Source organism: Oreochromis niloticus, linkage group LG2 (genome assembly GCF_001858045.2).
Source record: "Oreochromis niloticus isolate F11D_XX linkage group LG2, O_niloticus_UMD_NMBU, whole genome shotgun sequence".
In the NCBI taxonomy this organism is placed as follows: domain Eukaryota; kingdom Metazoa; phylum Chordata; class Actinopteri; order Cichliformes; family Cichlidae; genus Oreochromis; species Oreochromis niloticus.
This window is the reverse complement of record NC_031966.2, coordinates 28,603,707-28,625,085: the sequence shown is the minus strand read 5'-3', so window position 1 is coordinate 28,625,085 and position 21,379 is coordinate 28,603,707. Positions and strand designations below refer to the sequence as shown.

Below are 21,379 nucleotides of genomic sequence, written 5' to 3'. Positions count from 1 at the left end.
GTGTGACCTTATTGGTAAAAATTAGAGTTATGGAGTCATTTTGCCTATAACAAAGTATGATATAGAGTTCCCCATTTCTTATAGTCAGTGTCTTTAATAGTTCAGGACCACAAGCGTTTTTAATCCTTGTCCGCAGTCACATGTCTTTGCAAGTCATAGTGTAAGATTTACGTCATCTTGGCAGTGAAGGAAAGCAGCAGTCCAGTCAAGTCACATCACACGGCTTTCGTTAGTCAACACACACGCGAGACATGTTGGTAACGACTGAAGAGGAGTTGTGCGGGATAACGCATTCTCATTTGAATAGTAATAGAGGATTAAAAGTGCCAGCACTTTGCGGTGGTTTTAGAGGATTAAAACAGTACTACATGGCAACCCTGAGCCGTAAATGAAGAGAACAAATCATCCCTTTAGAAAAACATGTCGGAACATACGCTTCTCCCAAATCTAGGTCCTAGTCACATTGTTTCATAACAAAAGTGATTTAAGAAGGCTCTGGCATATTTAAAACTATGTTAGGTCATAGAGCGCTCAGTTAGGAGGAAAGAAATCAAATGATAATGAGTAGATTAATATTAGCACAACCGCAATCTGAGGTCTGGCCAGCACACTTGTGGCAGTATGTGTCGATAATGACTTTTATTATTTGAGTGAACTTATGCAATCTAATCAAAACTAGAACAATTGGTGCAAAATAATGTGATTACCTTTCTACTGGCATGAATAATTTACAAAAATGGTGCGCCATAATAGAAAACCATTCTGGGATTGCTGGCAGATTTACAGCAGCTTTAACACAGGCCACCTTCTCCTACAGTCTCCTTTCCATCTTCTCCCTCTGACGCTATAAGCTGCAAGTATTGCAAAATGCAGGCCTGCACTTGTTAAAGGTCAACATTGTTAAGTGCCTGTATGTACGCGGGGATAGCCTTTAGTATTGCGCTACGCTACCCCAATGCTTGGAGCCCGACACTAACCACGAAGCAAAATGTTGCAGACACAAATGCACCTTCAGAGGCAGTGAGCAAATGTGCGTACACATCTGGCGTTTGCACATCTGTGCGCGTGCAGCATGTGTCTAAGAATGCACGTGTGCCGAGAGGTTGCTACATGCAGCAATTTAAAGCCGTCTTCTGCAGAGAAATTACTTATTTGTCCAATTTATTAGAGACTGTTCTGTTCTATTGTGAAAGGCAGGAGAATTCGCATGCTTCTTGATTGAAATCATTGCCACTGGGAGAACCTAGCCAACACCCTCAGAGGAGCTGCTATTCTGAAAGTGAGTGAATCATTGATTTTCAGCAGGAAATCATCAAGGCGAATCTATGGCAAATGAGAGAGTTGAGACGGCAAACGGTCCAGTTCAGCAGGATATTCAGTTATCACTGTATTCTTTCATAGACAGGCCACGGTGTCCGGTTATTGTCAGGCTCGTATTTAAGTGAAGACCAGTTGCTCACAGAGGGTGTTTTTTTCCTGCACTTTGGGGAAGTGCAAATGGAAAACACCCTCGAGTGAGAGGGGGGGAAAAATGTGCGAGTTTGAAAGAAAATGTAATCTTCCTAAAAATAAAAAACCAGACAAGAAAGCAATAACATCCTGAACCAACACTGAAATCCTATTGTGGTTTCTACGCCAAAGGGCTGCTCTATGAAAATGAGGCGCTTTGATGTTTGATTAAAAAAATATCCTCCTTCTTTGAATCCCTCTAAGATTTGTTTGCAAATTAATAATGCTTGATTTAGAAGATTTAATAAGAAGGGCTAACAGCTCAAAGCCAGTTCACAAAAAACACTGCAATTTTTTTTTTTTTAACACCGCAACAGATTTGACATCTTCATTGTGAAATAATCACATATTTTTTTAAAGCATTATCCACACTTCAACAAATACAATGACAGTCTATCCACTGGAGTCTGGTCAAGTGAAAACATGCTTTTGAAAGACAACATATACGTAAAGTCTTTTTTTTTGCCAAATAGCAGAAAGAAAAAAAAAAAAAAAAAAAAAAAAGTGTCAGCACCTCCAATTAATCAAAACATTTCTTTGTCACTTGTCAAATTATAAACATTAGCACACCAAAAACACATTAAGTAGTGACAGAAGCAGCAGATTTAACAGTAAGGAGTGTGGCTGTGGTACTGCTGATGGAGAGATTAACGTTATGGCTGAAGGACACCATTGTTGTGAGTCTACATGTCCTTTTATAGAAATTTGTTCAAGGCTAAAAAAGAAAAAACAATACAAGATGACAAGGGGCGTTAGCCTCATGGGTGTAACTTTGGGAGGGTCAAGATCTCTGTCAAAATAAATAAATCTGGGTAAATTCCCAGATGATTAAACATGCAACTATTTTGCTGGTAATAACTTAAATGACTAAAAATTAACAGCCTATTTATGCAAGATACTTCATAATTTTATTGGGGGCATTATATTGTCTGGGTCTGATTATTGGGGGGGGTCATAACCCCCCTAAACCCCCCCCTGGAAATTACGCCCCTGGTTAGCCTACTTTCTTTGCTATGACACCCAGCCTATTTTCAACTGCCTACTGCAGGTAAAGTGTTTATGTAAAGCACGTGACTAAGTAAATGGCGACTTAGAGCTACATAAAGAGCAGTGTTGTCCAGCCTTTGAGCCTATTTGAATTCATCTCTTTTTTTTATTTACTCTGAATAAACTCAATTCAAGCTGTGCTGGTAAAAAGTCTGCAGACGTAACTAATGGCTGAAATTTATAAATGCAATATTTGGACAGCCTGTGCATTGCAGTCTGCCTTAAATCTTCAAACAGCAACTAGTCTGATGAATTATGACTCATCTTAAACATTCATCTCGTTGGGTCACCCTTAACATTTTGAGATTATACAACTGATTGACTTGGCCGGCCCAAGGCTACCGTGGAGCTGTGCCAGAACCTGACAGGATGAGGCAGAGAAAACATTATCTCAAATTTCTAAATGCAGGGAGTACATCAGTGAGGAAGGCAATCTTTGTCTCCAAGTACATTTTTCCGGTGAAGGAAGCCCTCGGCAGGACGAGGAACCGGATGCTGCGTTGCACTGTGGTTGATCCCATGCTCTGTGAGAACAATAAAAAGGCTGGCACCGTGTTTCGAGGTGTTAGGGGAGCTGTGTGTACCACATCTGAGTGCACGTGACTGAATCTCCTGAGCAGCTTAAGTGAAAGTGATAAGCAGTAGAAACGGGGTTCTGCTCCTCACAGGCAGCTTGCACTGATCGCTGGGAATTCATTGCTCTTTCTAGCCATCAAGCAGGAAGGAGGAGGAGGAAAGTGTATTTAAAGGATTTTCACAATCCTTAATGCCATTTATTACATCTCACCAGCTGCAGCACAAGAGTGGCTGCATGTAATTGCGTCCACAGATCTTTTGGCTTGAAGACAAGCAATCGAGATGGATGCCTTTGCCATTGCTGCAACTGACCGTGAGTGAATCCTGGCGACTTAGGGACGGGACATTATTTAACATGGACAGAGAGTGACGTTAAGGAGCATTAGGTTCCGGGATTGTTAAAGCGCTTGTCACACTCCGAAGACATCCATCTGCACGACGCAGGCTTCAATCAATAGATAAGTAATCGGCTGCAATGAGAGGCAGCACGTGGTATTACTCACCGACTCTGTCCTGAAACAGCCTCACCGCACAGCAAGCAGAGCGGCACAGAGCACGCAGCTCCATCATGAGGGAACTTATCTTTCAGCTGAGCACGTTGGTATCGACAGGCCAGAACGGAGAGCACCTTTGTATTGGTACAATCAGTCAAAAAGGGGCTTGTGCTTTCATGTTACAATCTCTCCCTGCTTACAAAAAAAACAGTCAATGGACTAAATAAAATGGGAAAAAATTCTCCTTCACTATACCTCATGATCACCACTCCTGTGATACAATCAATGATGTGTGCCATTAAAACACTTAACGGTTTTGCAAAAGAAAAAAAAAAAAAAAGGGAGGGAAAACAAGTGACCACAGCGATAATGCAGCAGCCCAACTGTGGAGCTGTTCCAGTGCAATATCTGACATTGCAGCCATTCCATTTAATTTGCTGTAAGAAGCAGTGAATTGTTGCACATGAAATAATGGGATCGCGAATGATGTAGGGGGCGAGGGGGGTGGCAGAAAAGCACATTTACGGGAGTGTGCCAGGGAAAAACACAACCACGGCACCCACAAAGTTTGTGGAAAATTACTCCAAATACTGGTCAGTGTTTTGAGCATGATTGACATTTCCTTCAATACATCAGCTCCTAGCTCCACTTTCTCATCAAGCGGAACATTTATAGACACGTTCAACTAAGAGTTATGAGATGATTCTTGTAGGGAAGCTAAAAGTAGGACAAAAGTAATTCCTTTCCTCTTTTGGGTAACCTATAAAAAAGGTAATTATGTGAGTATGTGATGAAATTCTAATTTAACTGCACCTACTTTATAATTGTACTTCACAACCACTAATACTCCAGTCTCGTATATATAGTATAATTCACTTTGAGGTTTGTGGTTTAGCCACAATGTAAGTGCGCACTATATACTGATCAATGTGGGAATGGGTCTTTGCTCAAATTCACCTAAAATGTGCACTCTTAAATTTTTGCAGTATTTTAATCAACCTAAAAGTGTTCGAACAGTAATATATAAGAGGATTAACAACTGCAAAGCAGTAACTCGAGATTCTTAGGCAACACCAACACTACTAAAGCAAAAATACATCTCATTTCGATTGAGAAAACAGTTGATACACCCACAAGTGCCTAATGTAGGAGGCAGTGGCGCCTTAAGGGTTTTCAGCTTCCTGTGTAGCTTCAACCAAAGAAAAAGCCGAATCTTACTGAGAGAAAAATGGTCTCATCTGTATGAAAAAGGAAAGAAAAAACACTGACATGAATTTAACAATCAAAACAGGGATATCAAGAGTCTCAAAGGGGAAGGCAAAGGTTGTCTAATGTGCTTCACTGCATAAGAATGGATTGAGCCTTCACATGTTCTGCATACTAACGTCTTCCCCATAGACGTGATTACTGGAGGCTACGATGGTCATACCTTCTGTCTGCAGCATTAAGAAAATAACAGTTTTAACACCTGCTGGTGATTGTTTATGGAACACATTTCTAAACCTAACAAAATAGCTTAATTATCCTGAAATGTGAAAAATGAACCCTTAAAACAATGCATTAGCATAAGCCATGCCATAAATTAGTACCAATGATGTTGGTGGAAATCGCCTGCTGTGATATTTCTGAGCAGACGTGGACAGCAACACAGCTGGGAGCTACACACCAATTTATTTTTTTTTAAAACTACAAATACATGCACAAGATTTTCTCAAAGAAAATGGAATATTTAATTATTCATATGGATTTTCAAACCCCATGTAAAAACTCCCTCGCTGATACATGCCGAGTTTGTGTGCAACAAGTACAGTGGAAAAGTGGAATCTGTACTTTTATAGATACCCTTCAGGATTTTGGCACTTAAAATTGAACAAATGCACAACAACAAAAAGAGGCTCATGCTACTAAGAAAATTCATTTATAATGGAACAATATTAGTGATGCACCAGTTGCACTGTCCTTGTCTGAATACAATTTCCAATTTTTTTAAAAATGCATATTTCATAACCACTCATAGTTTTTGCAACTTTTCTCTAATAGAATCTTGATTTTATACTTAATAATCAATGCATGTTTACATTTTATCCTAATCTGCAGCAGGTTAGACATCACTTATGCAGGCTTTGTGAATCTGTCTCAGGCAGTGACCCCCTGGCACCACCAAGTACATGCAAGTGGTTGTTGAAGGTCATCAGTTATATAATGTTGTAAGACAGCGGTCCCCAACTTTTTTTGTGGCACGTGACGGTTTATGACCAACAATATTTTCATGGACTGGCCTTTAAGGTGTCGCAGATAAATACAATAAAATAAAACCAGTACCGTTACCAAAAAAATCAGAAGATCTACTCATAACACATGGGAAAAGACCCAGGGAAACAGAGTTAATGATAAAAACGTTAAATAATGCTAAAAAAACAAAAACCCTGAAAACCATGAATTTCGCACCCGAGCCTCAACTCTTGCAGCCCGGTACCAAACGACTCACGGACCTGTGGCCCGGAGGTTGGGGACTGCTGTTATAAGACATATAAAGACATATAAGACATAAGACATATAAGGTGCTTCCCTGAAAACCTGCTTGCAGTTTTTTCGGTCAGTAGCTGTTTGCCATGGTCGCTTTTAGTTAGGCGTCTTTCATGCAAACTGTCTGCTCATACTTCCCATCTACTGGAAATGCAGCATGTTCACCTTCAAAGTTAAAGTTGTCCCGTTTGGAGAAAAGTTGGCATCCTCCATGCAAACTACAGGAGATCACGGCAATATGCTAATAACACGGAGTTTTTGGAGTACGTGGATGGTATTCCAATCCTTAGCACCCCCTCAAGCTTACCCACACCAATCTCTAAAGTGATCCACGTTGCTGGACAGATTGTGTTTTTAACAAAAAATACAACTGAAAACTTCCACACACGGAAAGAGACAAACCTCAGAACTAATAGCTGAGCGCCAAATGACATTACTGTGAAAATGAGGAAACGCCAGATGAGTAAACAGGCAGAGCACTGGCTTCTGCGTTAGCATTATCAGGAAGCTAGAGACAATTACAGCCCATTACACATTACACTGTGATTCATGGAAGAAATATCATTTTGCAAATCAATATGCAGTGATTCAACTGATTTATGAGTTACTTTACACGGCATATGGCAACCAAGCAAAGTAGGTTGCAGAGTTGTTGCAGTTGGGATGACGTGCAGCCTAATGTCCAGCTCTTATATTGGTGAGGAGGTGGACATTAGGCTACAATGGACCATTATAGACTCTGACATATTCAAGACTGAGCGGCCACTCACTGGTTACATTCGATTAGCTGAAACTGAGTCGATTCTGGTCACTGATCAATCAGTTTGTGAGATAAAATCGATTTAGCTGATTATGGTCAAAATCCTATTTTAATCATTTTTATTAAATCACACAAAACACATTTGAAGTGACCTTTTCAAGCACACAAACTTAATCTCTCTCTGTTAAGATATAAAAACCAGTCTCATTGATTATCTCTCTTAATAGAACAACAATTTGCTACATTTGATAAAGACATGGTATTCTTGTGTTGACAGATTTTTGATTTTTAGGCCGTCCTGCTCTAAATATCACCCTCGTACAATAGAGTAGGACAAAGGTAATTCTCTGGATAAGCACATTCAATAAACGCTAGGAGCACTGCTCCAGGGATTCAAAAAGCTATTCAAAAGCCCTATTGTTGCTTGTCCAGTGGTACGCACCCTCTAATGGAAGAGCCTCACTTATACTCGGGACACTGTGAAAAGGAATTACGATGTGCTAATGTGAGGTTATGTTTAATACAAGGAAGAAGCTTCAAGGCCTTAAACCAGTCGACTTCTCTCGAGAGCCCTCCAACCACCCTCCCCGTGTCCTATACTCCGTTTAACTGTCCTACCTTAGCTCGTCTTTCCATATGTTGCAGAGATTTGATTACTTGCCATTTTCCAGCTCATTAATGAAGACTTATGCTGCATTTGTAATGAATGTGTCCTAGCTGAAACATGATCAAGTTTCTGGGCTCACTGAGTGCTTTTCAGATGATTGCTTTCACCTCTGCGGTTGGTTTCATTGGTGGTGCAGGAAGAGGCCAATCCAGAAGCCACTGTAAATGGAGAACAAAGAGGGAATTCTAGCACAGGAACCTAATTATAAACGGATTTTTTGGAAATGCATACACCGAGCATATGCTGGAGATGGTTAAAATTAAAAATATATTAGGGTTAAAATATGCTTTTTTGAAATTTCAAATTTGAAATGTTTAACATGTCACGTGTCACCATAAACAAGGCTTTAACAAAAGCCTGAAAGGTTTCACTATACTGACTTTTATACTGTGCGTTTAATAAAGTGTTACTTATAATTTCTCTCCCCTGAAAGCTACCATGTGTCAAAACTCCACATAATAAACAACCAGGCCCTTGTAAAATGGGTCCTGATTCTTTATTAGGCTGCAACAAGGGACCTAAACAGCGGAAAAGCCAAACATTCAGCAATGCCTTTCAAACAAAATCTAGCTGTATTCAGACTCTGCAGATGTGACTGCTGATGCACATAAGCTGTATTCACAAGAGGCAGGATATCAATGCTGCCATCCATTTGCATCCATACTCTCAGTGCCCATCATTCTCAGTTTATTGTCACCAGCGTGTACACTAATTACAGCCTGTGACTTGTGACTCTGTCTTTTTTTGAGAAGGGTTTTTTTTTCTGTGAGCTTGTTTTTTTTAAAATATTGTATTATATACTTGCTGTTAGGCTCATTGCACACTTTGGTTAGATGAAAGGACTCAATGAGGGTGGTAAATTTATTAGACCACCTGCCATTAAAACAGGAACACGCACATTTTAGAAATCTGTCAAAAAACCCGTTTTAAAAACGTTATATTGTCATTTATTAGGAAAATAAACTAAATTCGTGTTTTTATATCCAAATTTGAGGCGGCACACTGGACTTCTCTCAGAAGCCAGAAAATAGTCAAGCATAACTATCAACCAGTAGGATCATTTTTTCTGTGCAGGAATGCAGAACAAACTAATCTGGCATCTTAATAAAACAACAACAACATGCGTTACTATTTTTATCTTCCTTAGTTGTGAAAATTCATGGATATTAATGATCTAATCTTTATTTTATAAATGCCTTGTAATCTTTTTGTTGAAATTCTAGCATCACGAGAACCCTACCAGTTGATTATTTCCACTACCAGCATATACCAGCTAAGAACTATTAGTACAGATTACACTGCATATACTGTAAAATAACTCCAGCTGCAACAAACTTGCATAAACCCTTATGCATAAATATTTATCGTTCACTAATATAATGTTCCAAACCTGACCTTTCTGCATGAGGCTGTGTTTACTTGGGGTGATTTAAGTAAGACTTGATGCTACTTTACTAAAGATACTGATTTCATTACTTTTATTTTTTCCACATTTCTATTTTAACTTAACCTCAGATGGATACAAATACTTATTCCACTACAGTCCTAGACAAAAACACAGAAAGACCACTTTTAGTTTAGGAAGGGTTCTCTTTATATTTAAACAAAAAGAATTTATCCAGAGAAATAAATTAATACATCCCATCTTCCGATAGCTCCAGTTCCAAATAAGACATCACAATCATTTAATACCACCAACGAGAAGCATTAATATAGTATGTAATGATTATCTGACAGCCCTCTCCTGGTCTACTCCAGAACCGCTCATTTGCAACTTTAATTCGGCAAATGGACTCCAAAGCTGTGTTTACAAGGAGCGAGACAGTCTTAGCTGTGACAGCTCAAAAGCAGTTCCCTAGTAATAAAGACTAATGCTGCATAATCAAGTCACATGTACACTAATGTCTACTTGAGAGCTCTTTAGACGTCCACGTCGGTGCAAAGTTGTATTAAAAATGTATCTTATGTGGTTTATTTCTTTCTTGCCTATATATACACTGTGTTTGTAATTTAGATGGAAGCGCAGTAGCTCTCACTTGGAACGGCTCTCGTGGCTGCTAATGATAATAAGCTGTAATAAGAAATGGGTCAAGAACTGACAATGGGGAGTTGATTGCACGTGTTATTTCAATGCCATAACATAATAAAACACCCAGTTAGTACTTACACTTCCTTTTCCACTCAAAGAGACACACATAAACACACACACACACACAGTTACATGCATACATCGTTCCCTATAAGAGTTCTCTGCTAGTGCCAGACATTTATTCTTAAGCTTTTGAGAAGAGTGGTCATAAGAAGAATTGCTCAGTGAACATCTATGGGCTCAAAATGTGGTCATAAATATTTTGTACTTGTAAATCAGTTTTGTACTTGTAAATCAGGATTTGTATGTGTAAAAAAGATTTGTGTGTGCGTAAAAAAGATTTGTGTGTGCATAAAAAAGATTTGTGTGTGTGTGTAAAAAAGATTTGTGTGTGTGTAAAAAGAATTTGTGTGTGCGTAAAAAAGATTTGTGTGTGGCCAAAAAAACCCTGCAAGTTATGAGTAAGAATTTTGACCCTATTTTTCTTCCTTTCATCTGATTAGTCAATGTCATGTCAATCACAAATGTAACAATCCAATCAGAGAACAGATGGGTTTGGCTGTCGGAGGGGCGCTTTTTTGAACTGCAGGTCCTTGCAGCTGGAGGATCTCTATATAAATATCCGATAGCAGCTAGGTCCCCTAACTTTCAGCAGCTGTTGAAAGGATAAAGTTGTGGTATGTCAGTGGTTAGAAATACCATTATTACTTTAGGATTAGTTTAACACAAAGTCAGGGCTGACCCGGGACCATTGCTGTGAGTCACAGTGCGCAGCATAAAAGTCCTTTCACATCGGACGCAGGATGTGCTGCTAATGCTAACTAAAAGCTGAGGATCCAGAATTTGTTGCGCTGGCTGCTGGGCTCTGTGGGTTTTTGCAGCAGCGCTACCCAGTGGCGTGTCTAGAAAATTTTTGTTGGGGGGGTCAGGTAGGGGCACAGATTTGGAGAAGGGTGGCAGATGTAATTGGCAGATAATGTTAAAAAAAAATTCTACCAACCGTTAAGTGTTTAGTCAGCATTCAAGGACAGCAATATTTGCATAGTATTTTTACTGGCATATAGTGCACATATGTTTTGGGCAAAAACATTTTTGAATATTAAAATACGAACATTTTTAACATACAGTTGGCAAATTAGCCAATGCCAATGCAAAACTTAATCTGTCTATTAAAAAAAGAAGATAATCTTCTCACAAACTGGTGTTTGATTTTGAAACAGGAAAAAAAGTGCACCTCTCATTGTTCATGCTGTTACACAAAAAAAAAAAAAAAAAAAAAAAAAAGTCATCAGCCGACCGGGCTGGCCACCGGTATGCCCGGTGGCCAGTCCAGCTATGTTAACCTGTTAATCTTCGCCGAAGAATTGTTTTCTGCGGTGCTGTCTTTCGTGCTTGGCTCTCCTACCTTTGCTAACGTGATGCTCATAGTGCAGAAGCCCATGCTGCATTCACTTACACTCGGATATCTGAGCTTCACTGTGAAAACATAATCGTACATTTGATGTTTCATTGAATTTTATTGTTTTAGCTTCGGGGTGGCACCTGGGGTGGCCAGTCTGGTTGGGGGGGTGGCCTGTGCCCCCCCAGGCCACCCCGCTGGACACGCCACTGGCGCTACCTGTATTAGATGCACCTGCTCCTTGTCATTTCTATATCTGACTTTATGTCCTCTACAAGAGTTTCTGGGTTTTTTGCTAGTTCTTCAAATGTTCAATAAAAACATGTATGCTAATTCATAACGAAGAAAGCTTTGTAATGAAGACTGTCATTTCCAATACACTGCCCCCCCCCCCACGGTCCGCAGCGCTGTTGAAAAGGCTGTGGAAGTCTCTGTATTAAACACGTAGACCTGTGACAGAAAAATCACCAAACTCGGACGACCACAGACTGTTTTCCTTCGTGTTAATGAAGTCCACACACAAATCTTTTTTACGCACACACAAATCTTTTTTACACATACAAAACTGATTTACAAGTACAAAATATTTATGACCACATTTTGAGCCCATAAACATCACTGTAAGAAAATATATCAAATGTCTCTGTGGCAGGAGCCAAAATAATACAAGGCTGGTCTGTTATGACTGTCACGTACGGCACCCCTGTTTTCTCACTGCTAAAAGCCCACTGAGGGTGGAGTCGAGTCAGTGTGGAGAACAGTGTCTTATGTGTGTGTGTGTGTGTGTGTGTGTGTGTGTGTGTGTGTGTGTGTGTGTGTGTGTGTGTGCGCGCGTGCGTGCGCGTGTTGGTGGGTTGGGTGGTGATGCCAGAGTGAGGCATTGGAGAGGTGTTGGCATCCCACGCTGAAAAAAAGTGAGGAAATTTGCAGAGCGGAGAGAATTAGTGACTCCCCGCTGGGCCAAAAAACGATGGGTGCAGAGAAAAAGGGGAGGGGAGGACGACGCTCCGTGATGGTGTACAAAATGACCTCTGAGAGGAAGGGAGCGAACGACAGGGGCGGCAGAGAATGGGTGTGTGGGTGGGGGGTCCTCAGGGAGAAGCACAGGGAGGGATCCAAAGCCAGGTCACCTTCTCCAGAGAGAGCAGCTGTGAAAACTCTGCCCCTGGGAGGAGGGTCACAGTCGAAAGCTCTGTATCTTACACACCAAAGCTCAGATTCTCCCTCTCTGCCTTCACCCTGCACAGGTCTGCAATAACAAAGCCAATTAAGAAGCCCAGGAGAGAAGCTAGCACCGTCTCACAGTCGCCTCTCGCTGACTTGGCAACCAGAATTATGGCTCAAGAGAGTACCTTTCAACATCAAATATAGAGAATATCAGCAATTACCATTCAATACCTCCGTTCTCCAGTTCCATTTCTCCAACTCATGAGGTGACTCATAAAGCCACTTAAAATTTCTCCCAGATGCATGCTAACTGAGAACACTGGGAAAAAAGAAAAAAAAAGGTATGCAACAGCATAACACCTCACGTTTTGAGTTAAAATGCTGCTAATCTCAGCGGAGTGCTTTATTCTGCAATGATTGGGCCACTGCCAGGGTGATCTTATTTACTCTACGTGGCATTTTAGGTGGCATTTGTTTCATCTGGATGTCATACTGCATGACATTAATTCAGATTTGGCTGCGAGAATCAATATCGCAGTATTGTTCTGGGAGACATCAAGAGAACAGACAAGTTGAACTCTGTTACACAACCTTCATTATCCAGGAGCACAAAGAACAAAAAGAAAAAAAATGTTACAATTTTCTTCAGATCTGCACAGATGAGGCTGCCACATGTGTGTGATGTACTGTGAAGAATGTTTTGTAGTTTGTTACCTGAACAGCTATTGTCATACGGTGGTTCGGGCCACAATTTCAGTTATCATTCCTCGCTACATTCTCTCTGTTCCAGGTACTGCTCTCCGATTGTCTGTCTGTATGGTAGCAGCCGCGTATAAGAAAAGTGATTGTAAACAGTAGATGCACTCCTAGATCCTTTTCATGGGTGGCCAAGCTTTAGCAATGTGCTCCTCTGTAACTGTCATCTTGTAGATTTGAAATCCCTCCCCGATCGATTGTACTAAAAGCTTTAATCTGATTGTTAAAAGAGCTGATTTGACAAAGCTGTTATCAAACTGATTTAAGTACCAATCAATACTGCATTATGTGTGGGTGTTTTTTTTTTCCTTCTTACAGGGTTTGGACAACTTTTCCAAGGACAGGTTCAGGAATGTCTGTCATGTCCAAAACGCATCCACAAAAACACAGACTCACACCCCTTCACAGGGGTTCACATCGGGCTTGCCGAGACAAAGTAAAAAACAAATAATGCACAACTGCTGGAGTGTGGAAATGAAAAAAAATCATGTCATTCCTTTGTTGATGTTTTAACATTAACTGGGGTGTCTATTGAAATAGGTTCCAAACTCATGTGTGATTGTATTATTCAGGGTGGTGTAATGGTCCATGGAGAGTTGTGTAGTTCTCCTGAAAGGAACATTTCTCAGCGAGAAAAGGAACGCACACAGACAGCAACATCAACCTCCTTTTCCTCTTCCATCTTTTCATGTCTTTCAGTATTCATTCCACACACGTATTCAACATTAGAGGGCAAATAAATTGATTGCCAGCAGCTGAAGACACTTATCTCCCAGCGAGTCAGCTTTGCGCTAGAGACCCCAATACCAAAAACGGGAAGCACTTCATTACGTTGATGCTTAACAGTAAGAAAAAAAAGACCAAAGACTGGAACAACACCAGCAAACTGCAGCTACAAACACAGCAAACGCGGTGAGACCGAGACGGAGTAAGACGGAGTGGGACACAATGATCAAGACCTCCGGGCTAAACCGTGTTCATTAGTGACAGCAATGCAGAATGAATGGAGCTGCTTACTTATTCTGTAAGCATCCTGGTAAAAGTGAGCAGGCAGGAACAGGGCTAGCCTTAGCCTCATGCTTGCCTGGGTAGTGATGGCCAATTAAGCTCCTCTCTGATGAGCCATACAGAGGCCCAGCAAGCAATTAGAGGACCAGGAGTTTCTGCTCATTATTGCTGCACACTATCGGGCATTGTCCTGTGTAACACACATCTTAAGCAATGATATTCCAGAGTTGCTTATTAGATTTTGGTTTATATAATTCAGTTTGAATTAAAGAGAAACTCTCCTGCAACTGCTGCTTTCACGCCCGAAGAGGTACCCTTCTCCATGCGCACGCCAGAGCTGTTTGCGAATAGAAAGCCTCTTTGATTTGACATTCAGGACTGTCTTTTTAGATGTGATTTGTCAATATGATGTTGATAACCAATGAAGGAGACGACAGAAACCAATGCATCACAAGCGATATTGTCTCATGACTGACAGCTCATGGCCTTAAGTATTGATTTAGTTCACAGATTCGGATGCAAAGCTGGTGTAGGCTGGGGAGGGGCGAGCGGGCTGTGTGCGCAAAATCGGCTCTAATGCAGTCATGAAGTCAAGAGAAAGACTGTTATATTAATGTAAAGATAAGCAAGTCTGATAATGGGACTGTACAGTATGGCCAGTGAAATGGAAAACAGTGCTATAAATATAAAGAAAAACAGCTCCATTTATCGTCATTAAAGAACTCGATATTAAGAATTGGAACAATTTTAAACATTAAAATGTATGTTCCTTATCTAAAAACTTAACACATCTACTGCTGATTGATGTTTACAGATAGGAACTCTGTTGTGGCTTCTTTAAAATTAATGGGGGAAAAAAAAGCACCTGGTCTAAGTGAAGATTTAATATGGTTAGATAGGAGATGACTTTTATACCAGATGGCGCTTGGGCAGAAATAATTGTATGCTAAGAAGCTGAAGTACAAATAAATATGATTCATTTTTAAGTGCTCTGTGTTTATACAGTACTTTAAGGGTATTATAATTGTTTGCTTTTCATGGGGCTAGGGGCATAGATGGAATAAATGAGAGCCAAAGGTACACTAAATAATAGTAGTGTTCAGGGGAAGTACAAAGAAGCACAGCTAACACAGGCCTACTAATGTTCCACTGCTGAAAGGCTTCTCATCCGGCTGAAGCCCTCATGTGGTACAGCGTCCGTTCTCAGAACCAGGGGGAGTCCATTAAGTCAGTTTGGAGACATTGTGATTTTTCCATTTTCATCGCAGCTGAATCAGCCAAGGTTTCGGTGGCACCAAGTTCTAACCATATGGCTTCGGCCATAAGAATAACAGCGAGGGATCGGCTCCAAAGAGTTACACTGTGATGGAGATCAATGACAAGCATTTATCACCTGAAGAAGGGCACTGCGTGGGTGTGTTCGTGATCTTTATGGACACCGGTTTATGACCGAGTGAAGTACAGAGGGAATAGGTCGGAAAAAAATAGAATAATCACAGATCCATGCAGTGGTAAGCTCAGATAAAAACATTGTGAAGCTGCTGGTCTGAATGTGCAAACCCACTTTGATTGGACCACTGGGAGTAATATGTGCACAGAAGCCATATGTGAGAAGAGGAATGTGGCTCTTTCCCTAAGAAATGAAAACTTGCCCCTGGAGGACTATTCACTGATGCCCAACCTGTGGCAGGCAGCACATGCGAGATCTTGCCAGAGCGCATACACATCCGCACAATCAAAGAAAGAAGAAAGAAACAGCTCACGTTTACAAGCATCACCATATAGCTTTCAAGACTAATTATACACAACACTATCATAAGCTCAGCTTCTTTTTCTGGATTTCAAAGCGTATTCAGGTCTGTCGGCTCTCAAAAAAATATCATCATGCCAGAAACGAGCAAGTCGTAAATTTTCCATCTCTGCTGTACACAGACGCGCTGGGTTAAACAAGTTGGAACATGAAATCCTCAAATATATCAAATCATAATAGCTTTAAATCAGTCAAAGACAATCCAGCTACAATACCTGGCTTCTGTACAGCTCATTTAAAGTTGAGCAGTAGCAAAATTGACATCAAAGTAAGATTATGGATTACCAGATGGTCTGGATTTTTCAGTTTTTACAAGCAGAATCCAAAAGTGACATTTACAAAAAAACAAAACAAAAAACACAGCATCAAAAATGTGTTGAAAGTGAATGATAATCACAGTGATAAAAGACAACAGCGCAAGTAAATTTTCATGCTTTAGATACCCATGCTTTTTCTGTGCCACAATGAATAAACTGCCAATTACACAGTATGTTTTCACTGGACCTCATTATCTCTTTCTGAGTCTTTAGAACGCATTTTACATAGACTACTACACACGTGCAATTAAGCTTGCTAAAATTAGCCCCGTGAGTGGATGCTGAGCATGTGATGAGAGCGGGACAGTGAGCAAGTGGAAAAAAAAAAAAAAAAAGGGAGAGATGGAGAGTGCGAGAGAAACAAAAATATACAACAAAAACCTTTATGACAGATTGTAATAATTAAAATCAGTTGATTCGAGATGTATGCTTTGAAGTTAGAAGCCTGAGGATGAGTCTAAATACCTTCAAAGGACGGGCGTGCATATTCTGCGGGGTGCTATCGCAGCCTCAATCGGCCCTGCAAGTTTTGATGGTTATTGAATGACATGACTGAATGGCACCTAGGCGTCCAGGGGAGCCGGAGCCGAGTGCAGTCGAGAACATATGGACATTAGCATAGGCTGTCGGCAGCCTGCTGTCTCACAGACTGTGCCACTGGGACTGGTCTACCTGACGCTCTGCCCGGTTCTGGTTGGACAACAAGCCCAGTGTGCTGGCGTGTTTCCAGCTTTGACAGGACAGCTAAGAAGCTGGATGCTGGCCAAGGTCATTTGTGGAAACTTCAGTTAACTGACATCATAATGAGGGACAGAACACTTAACTAAAATAAAAGAAATGGCCTAAAAAGGAGCAACATTAAATCTTCAACATTATCACTGCCATTAAAAGACTGAAAAGCAGCAACATGTTTTTGCTTTTATTGCTCCCCATGTTCGCAAATGAGTCATGGTTTAAGATGTCAAGGAGCTGGAAGGCATAATTTTATACTAGCACACCTGAGACAGACAGGATACTAATTTGTGCCACTGCATGGTAATAATGCGGGGAAGCAGCACATATGACTGTGTGTCATTTTTAATAACACAAATAATTCATTAACAAAAGCATACAGTCGAGCTGAATGGATAGCAGACCAGCCCAGGTCAACTTTTCCCTCCTAAGGACGACATCTAACGACCTCCCCCTGTACCTTTAATGACGAGTTTTGACACATATCAATAAAAGATTTGGTTTGATGACCATGAAAATAGTTTTCAGCTTTTTCTCAGGGTAGCTACATAGGCAGAGACGACCCTCACCAACTTCTGATCCACACCCAGTCATTTTGTTCCATAAGCAGGTCTGAAATAAGACAGAAACCACTCAGTTCAGAAAAGAGCTGCCAGGGTTACTCCTAGTCGGCCTTCAAGGGGTAAAGACTTAAAGGACTAAGTATAAAACCCTGGCAGTGCTTTCTGGAGGTCTCTTCACTCAGATTTTTAGCCTAGAAATATATTTCCCCATGTAAGGTCTGGGAAACAGTCAATCAAATCTCCAATTATTAATCCATTATAAATGGCAGCATTGGAAAGTCTTTACTAAGGAAGTATTAAAAACATAATCTTTGAATGAGATTTCATTTAAATCCTTTAGGAAGAGACGTCATCTGGCTCCTGTCTGCAACTAGTGCCGACTATTTATAGATTATCCACATAACAGAACTCGAGGAATGACTGTGTGATTGTGTGTGTACTGAAATCTGTTCAAGCTGTTCTTTGGTTTCAATTTGTGTAAACTGTCGGCAATTCAGACAGACAGAAAATTAGATTTAAACCAAGCTTAAAATGGATGTATTTATAGAATGAGCATATCAAACAGTTTTTTCCTTTGTGAAAAGAAAATCCTCTAAAGAAAAAAAAATGGCTAGCTGATTAATTTGCTGCAATCAAAATCAACTGACAGCGATCTGAATATACCTTTATTGTTATAGTACATGGCATGTCAATCATCGCTTCTGCACACTTAAAGACCATTTTAACACAACCTTGACTTACTTTCTTAGGACTCCTATGAAAAACCAAGTGCACCTATGATTCTGGAGCTTTTAGAACAACCTTTAGCAGCAAAACCTTGAAAAAAATTGTCTTCTGCATGACTGTCTGTTGTACTGTTGTTGAGGAAGTTTGGCTTCTTTGCAATGTTGCATCATTGCATTGAGTTCGACAGGCAGCCACAGCATTTCAATCAGGTTGAGGTCTGGACTTTGACTGGGCCATTGCAACACCTTCACTCTTTCCTTTTTCAGACATTCTGTTGTAGATTTGCTGCTGTGCTTGGGATCATCATTCTGTTGCATGACCCAATTACAGTCAAGCTTTAGCTGTCACACAGATGGCCTCATCATTTGACTCTGGTATACAGAGGAGTTCATGCTTGGCTCAATGACTGTAAGGTGCCTACAAAAACAAGGCCAAATCATCAGCCCGCCACCATCAACTGGTTTCAGGTGTTTGTGCTGATATGCCGCATTTGGTTTTTGCCAGACTTCATGCTGTGCATTATGACCAGACATCTCCATTTAGATCTCATCTGACCAAAGGACGTTATTCAAGAAGTCTTGTGGTTTTGTTCAGATGCAACTAAACAACGCTATCACGTTCTTTTTAGAGAGAATATGCCATACTTTCCAAACAAGCCATACTTCTTCAGTTTTCTTCTTATTGTACTTTAATGAACTTTAACATTTAACATGCAGCAATCTACCTCTTGGGTTTTTTGTTGTTTCTCTGAGCATTGCACGATGTAACCATTTGAATTTGCCAAGATGTCCACTCCTGGGAAGATTGTGGCATCAATCACACTTAAATGCTCCGGACCAGCAAACTGGCAAAACATCTGCTTTTAGAGAACTACTCACATATGCTGATGATCAATGAAGTGCATCTGATTAGCAGCACCTGGCTGCTAATCATCCACCTTAATCCCTAAGGAAGCAGTAAGAGTTTACTTTGTTTTTCACGTGACTGCATACAAGCATGAGAACTCTTTTTCCACATACCTGTACATTAAGAACCACACAATGTATACAAAGTAGCACAGCATTAATATTTATACATTAAATAATAAATGCAGTGTGTGACTGTAAGAAGTCCTGGAAGTGATGGTATGGCCCCCACAGAGCCCTGATCTCAACATCATCGAGTGTGTTGGGATTAGATGAAGAGACAGACGGATGTGAGGAAGCCTACATCCACAGAAGATCTGTGGTTAGTTCTCCAAGATGTTTGGAACAACCTACAAGCAGAGTTCCTTCAAAAACTGTGTGCAAGTGTACCTACAAGAATTGATGCTGTTGATTCTTTTGTTCATTCACTACATTTTGTTGACTGATGAAAAATGATTAACACTTCCATTTTTGAAAGCATTCTTTGGTTACAGCGTTTTTTTCTCGCCTGCCTAAAACTTTTGCACAGTACTGTATACGTTTAAACTTATTTATTAAATAGATAAAGAAATCCAAGTAATGCCAGTGTTAAACTCAATATTATGCAGACAACATAAGCATCTAAGGATTGAAAGCATTGTTACTAATAGCGACTGAAAGCACTGTGGTTTGCAGTGGAGTGCATAAAAGGGAAAAAAATATCAGGTTGCTGGATAACAATGCCTCTCCATCACTTCATTGTTGCCAAGATTTATTCGGAACTAAAGATCTCCCATATAGTGAATCATCCACTTCGAGAAACAGGACAACTCGTGTCAGTATGGTTGTAGAGATGCATAACAACTCTGGCATTCTTCTGACAGAAATGCCACTACGAAACAGTGTGTGCCGCCTACGTCTTAGGAATGCAGAGTTCTTGTCTGGAATGTAATATTTATCTTGTAAATGTCTTGCAGGCTCAGCTTTCGCCTCTTACCCCGCTCGGTATGCGTGCTTTGGTATGCTGCTAAGAAGTCCATCCATTCTACAAAAACACCACCTTAAATTTAGACATTTCAGAGAAGACATTTGAACATGAGAGACACATCCTGTCTTGAACTCTCTTCAATGTTGTGCTATCAGCATTGCAGGATAAACAGATACAACCCTCGGGTATTGAAGTGGGCAGAAATATTCAGCAGCACATTAGGGATGAAGTTGCCAAAGGCCTCCTAGGGGGTGGTATGCCTGATCCGCATCACGCTAGCTTACTGCACCTCTGGATCAGTTGAAGTCTCTCTACCACAGAAAGGATTATTACATTTCACTTGAAAAAAACAATAACTGTAAGAAACCAGAGTTTGGAGGAGGATGTGGCACACTAAAGTAGTGAAGTATTTTTTCTCCCTTCTCCACCAGCTCATAAGAGTTAAATGAGCCTGACTATGATCTCACCTCCCTTTATTATCCCCATATCAAATGCTTGATTCAGTTGATTGCTCCCGTCCCTCCATCACTGAGGTTTCATCTGATGTGCACCTGTGCTTAGCCACCATGTGAAAGACATGACTAAATGTAAAATGTGATCCTTACGCTGTTCTGCCATCATATTTACATTCCATTAGATCATTTCAGAAAATCCCAATTCCTTGTGTATGGAAACAAAATATGGTCATAATACTGCAGCAAGGTAACACATCTGAATGTGTAGAACAGTAATTTTCCTTACATGACACATCCTGCCTTGTGACTACTACACAAATAGTCATTGCAGTGTCGATGCTTAAATTATATACTTACCAGCCACTTCACTAGGTACATTCAACTTCTCATTAATGCAAATATCTAATCAGCCAATAACATGGCACCAACTCATCAAATGCATTTAGGCACCCTGATAAAGTTCAAACAGGATCGGAATGAGGAAGACAGATGATTAAGTGACTTTGATGTGGGGTGATGATCTAATGTGATATTCCTGCATGATAGGTTTACAGAGAATGGTCTGGAAAAGAGAAAATGTCCAGTGAGGGGCAGTTCTCTGGGAAAAATACCCAGTTGGTATCAGTGACCGCTTTAAGCTGATAGCAGTGCAACAGTATTTGAAAATAGCCACTTGTTACAGCCAAGGTATGCAGAAGAGCATCTCTGAACATTCAGTACATATAAACTTTGAAGCAGATGGACTACAGTAGCTGAAGACCGCACCTGTCGGCTAAGCTCGGGAAACTGAAGCTACACTTCACATGAGCTCACCAAAGAGACAAATGCTGCCTGGTCTGATAAGTCTCGATTTCTGCTGCAACACTTGGACGGCAGAGTCAGAACTTGGCATGAACATCATGAAAG

The 21,379-nt window shown here is 40.5% G+C and overlaps 1 protein-coding gene across 1 annotated transcript in view; it reads right to left on the bottom strand.

Moving 5' to 3' along the window:
• The window catches only part of unc5a (unc-5 netrin receptor A), a 153,061-nt gene that overhangs the window by 94,227 nt on the left and 37,455 nt on the right, over nucleotides 1-21,379 (bottom strand). Inside the window, 1 exon segment of the mRNA XM_025897508.1 lies at nucleotides 7,687-7,737. Coding sequence (XP_025753293.1) covers nucleotides 7,687-7,737 — 51 coding nt within the window.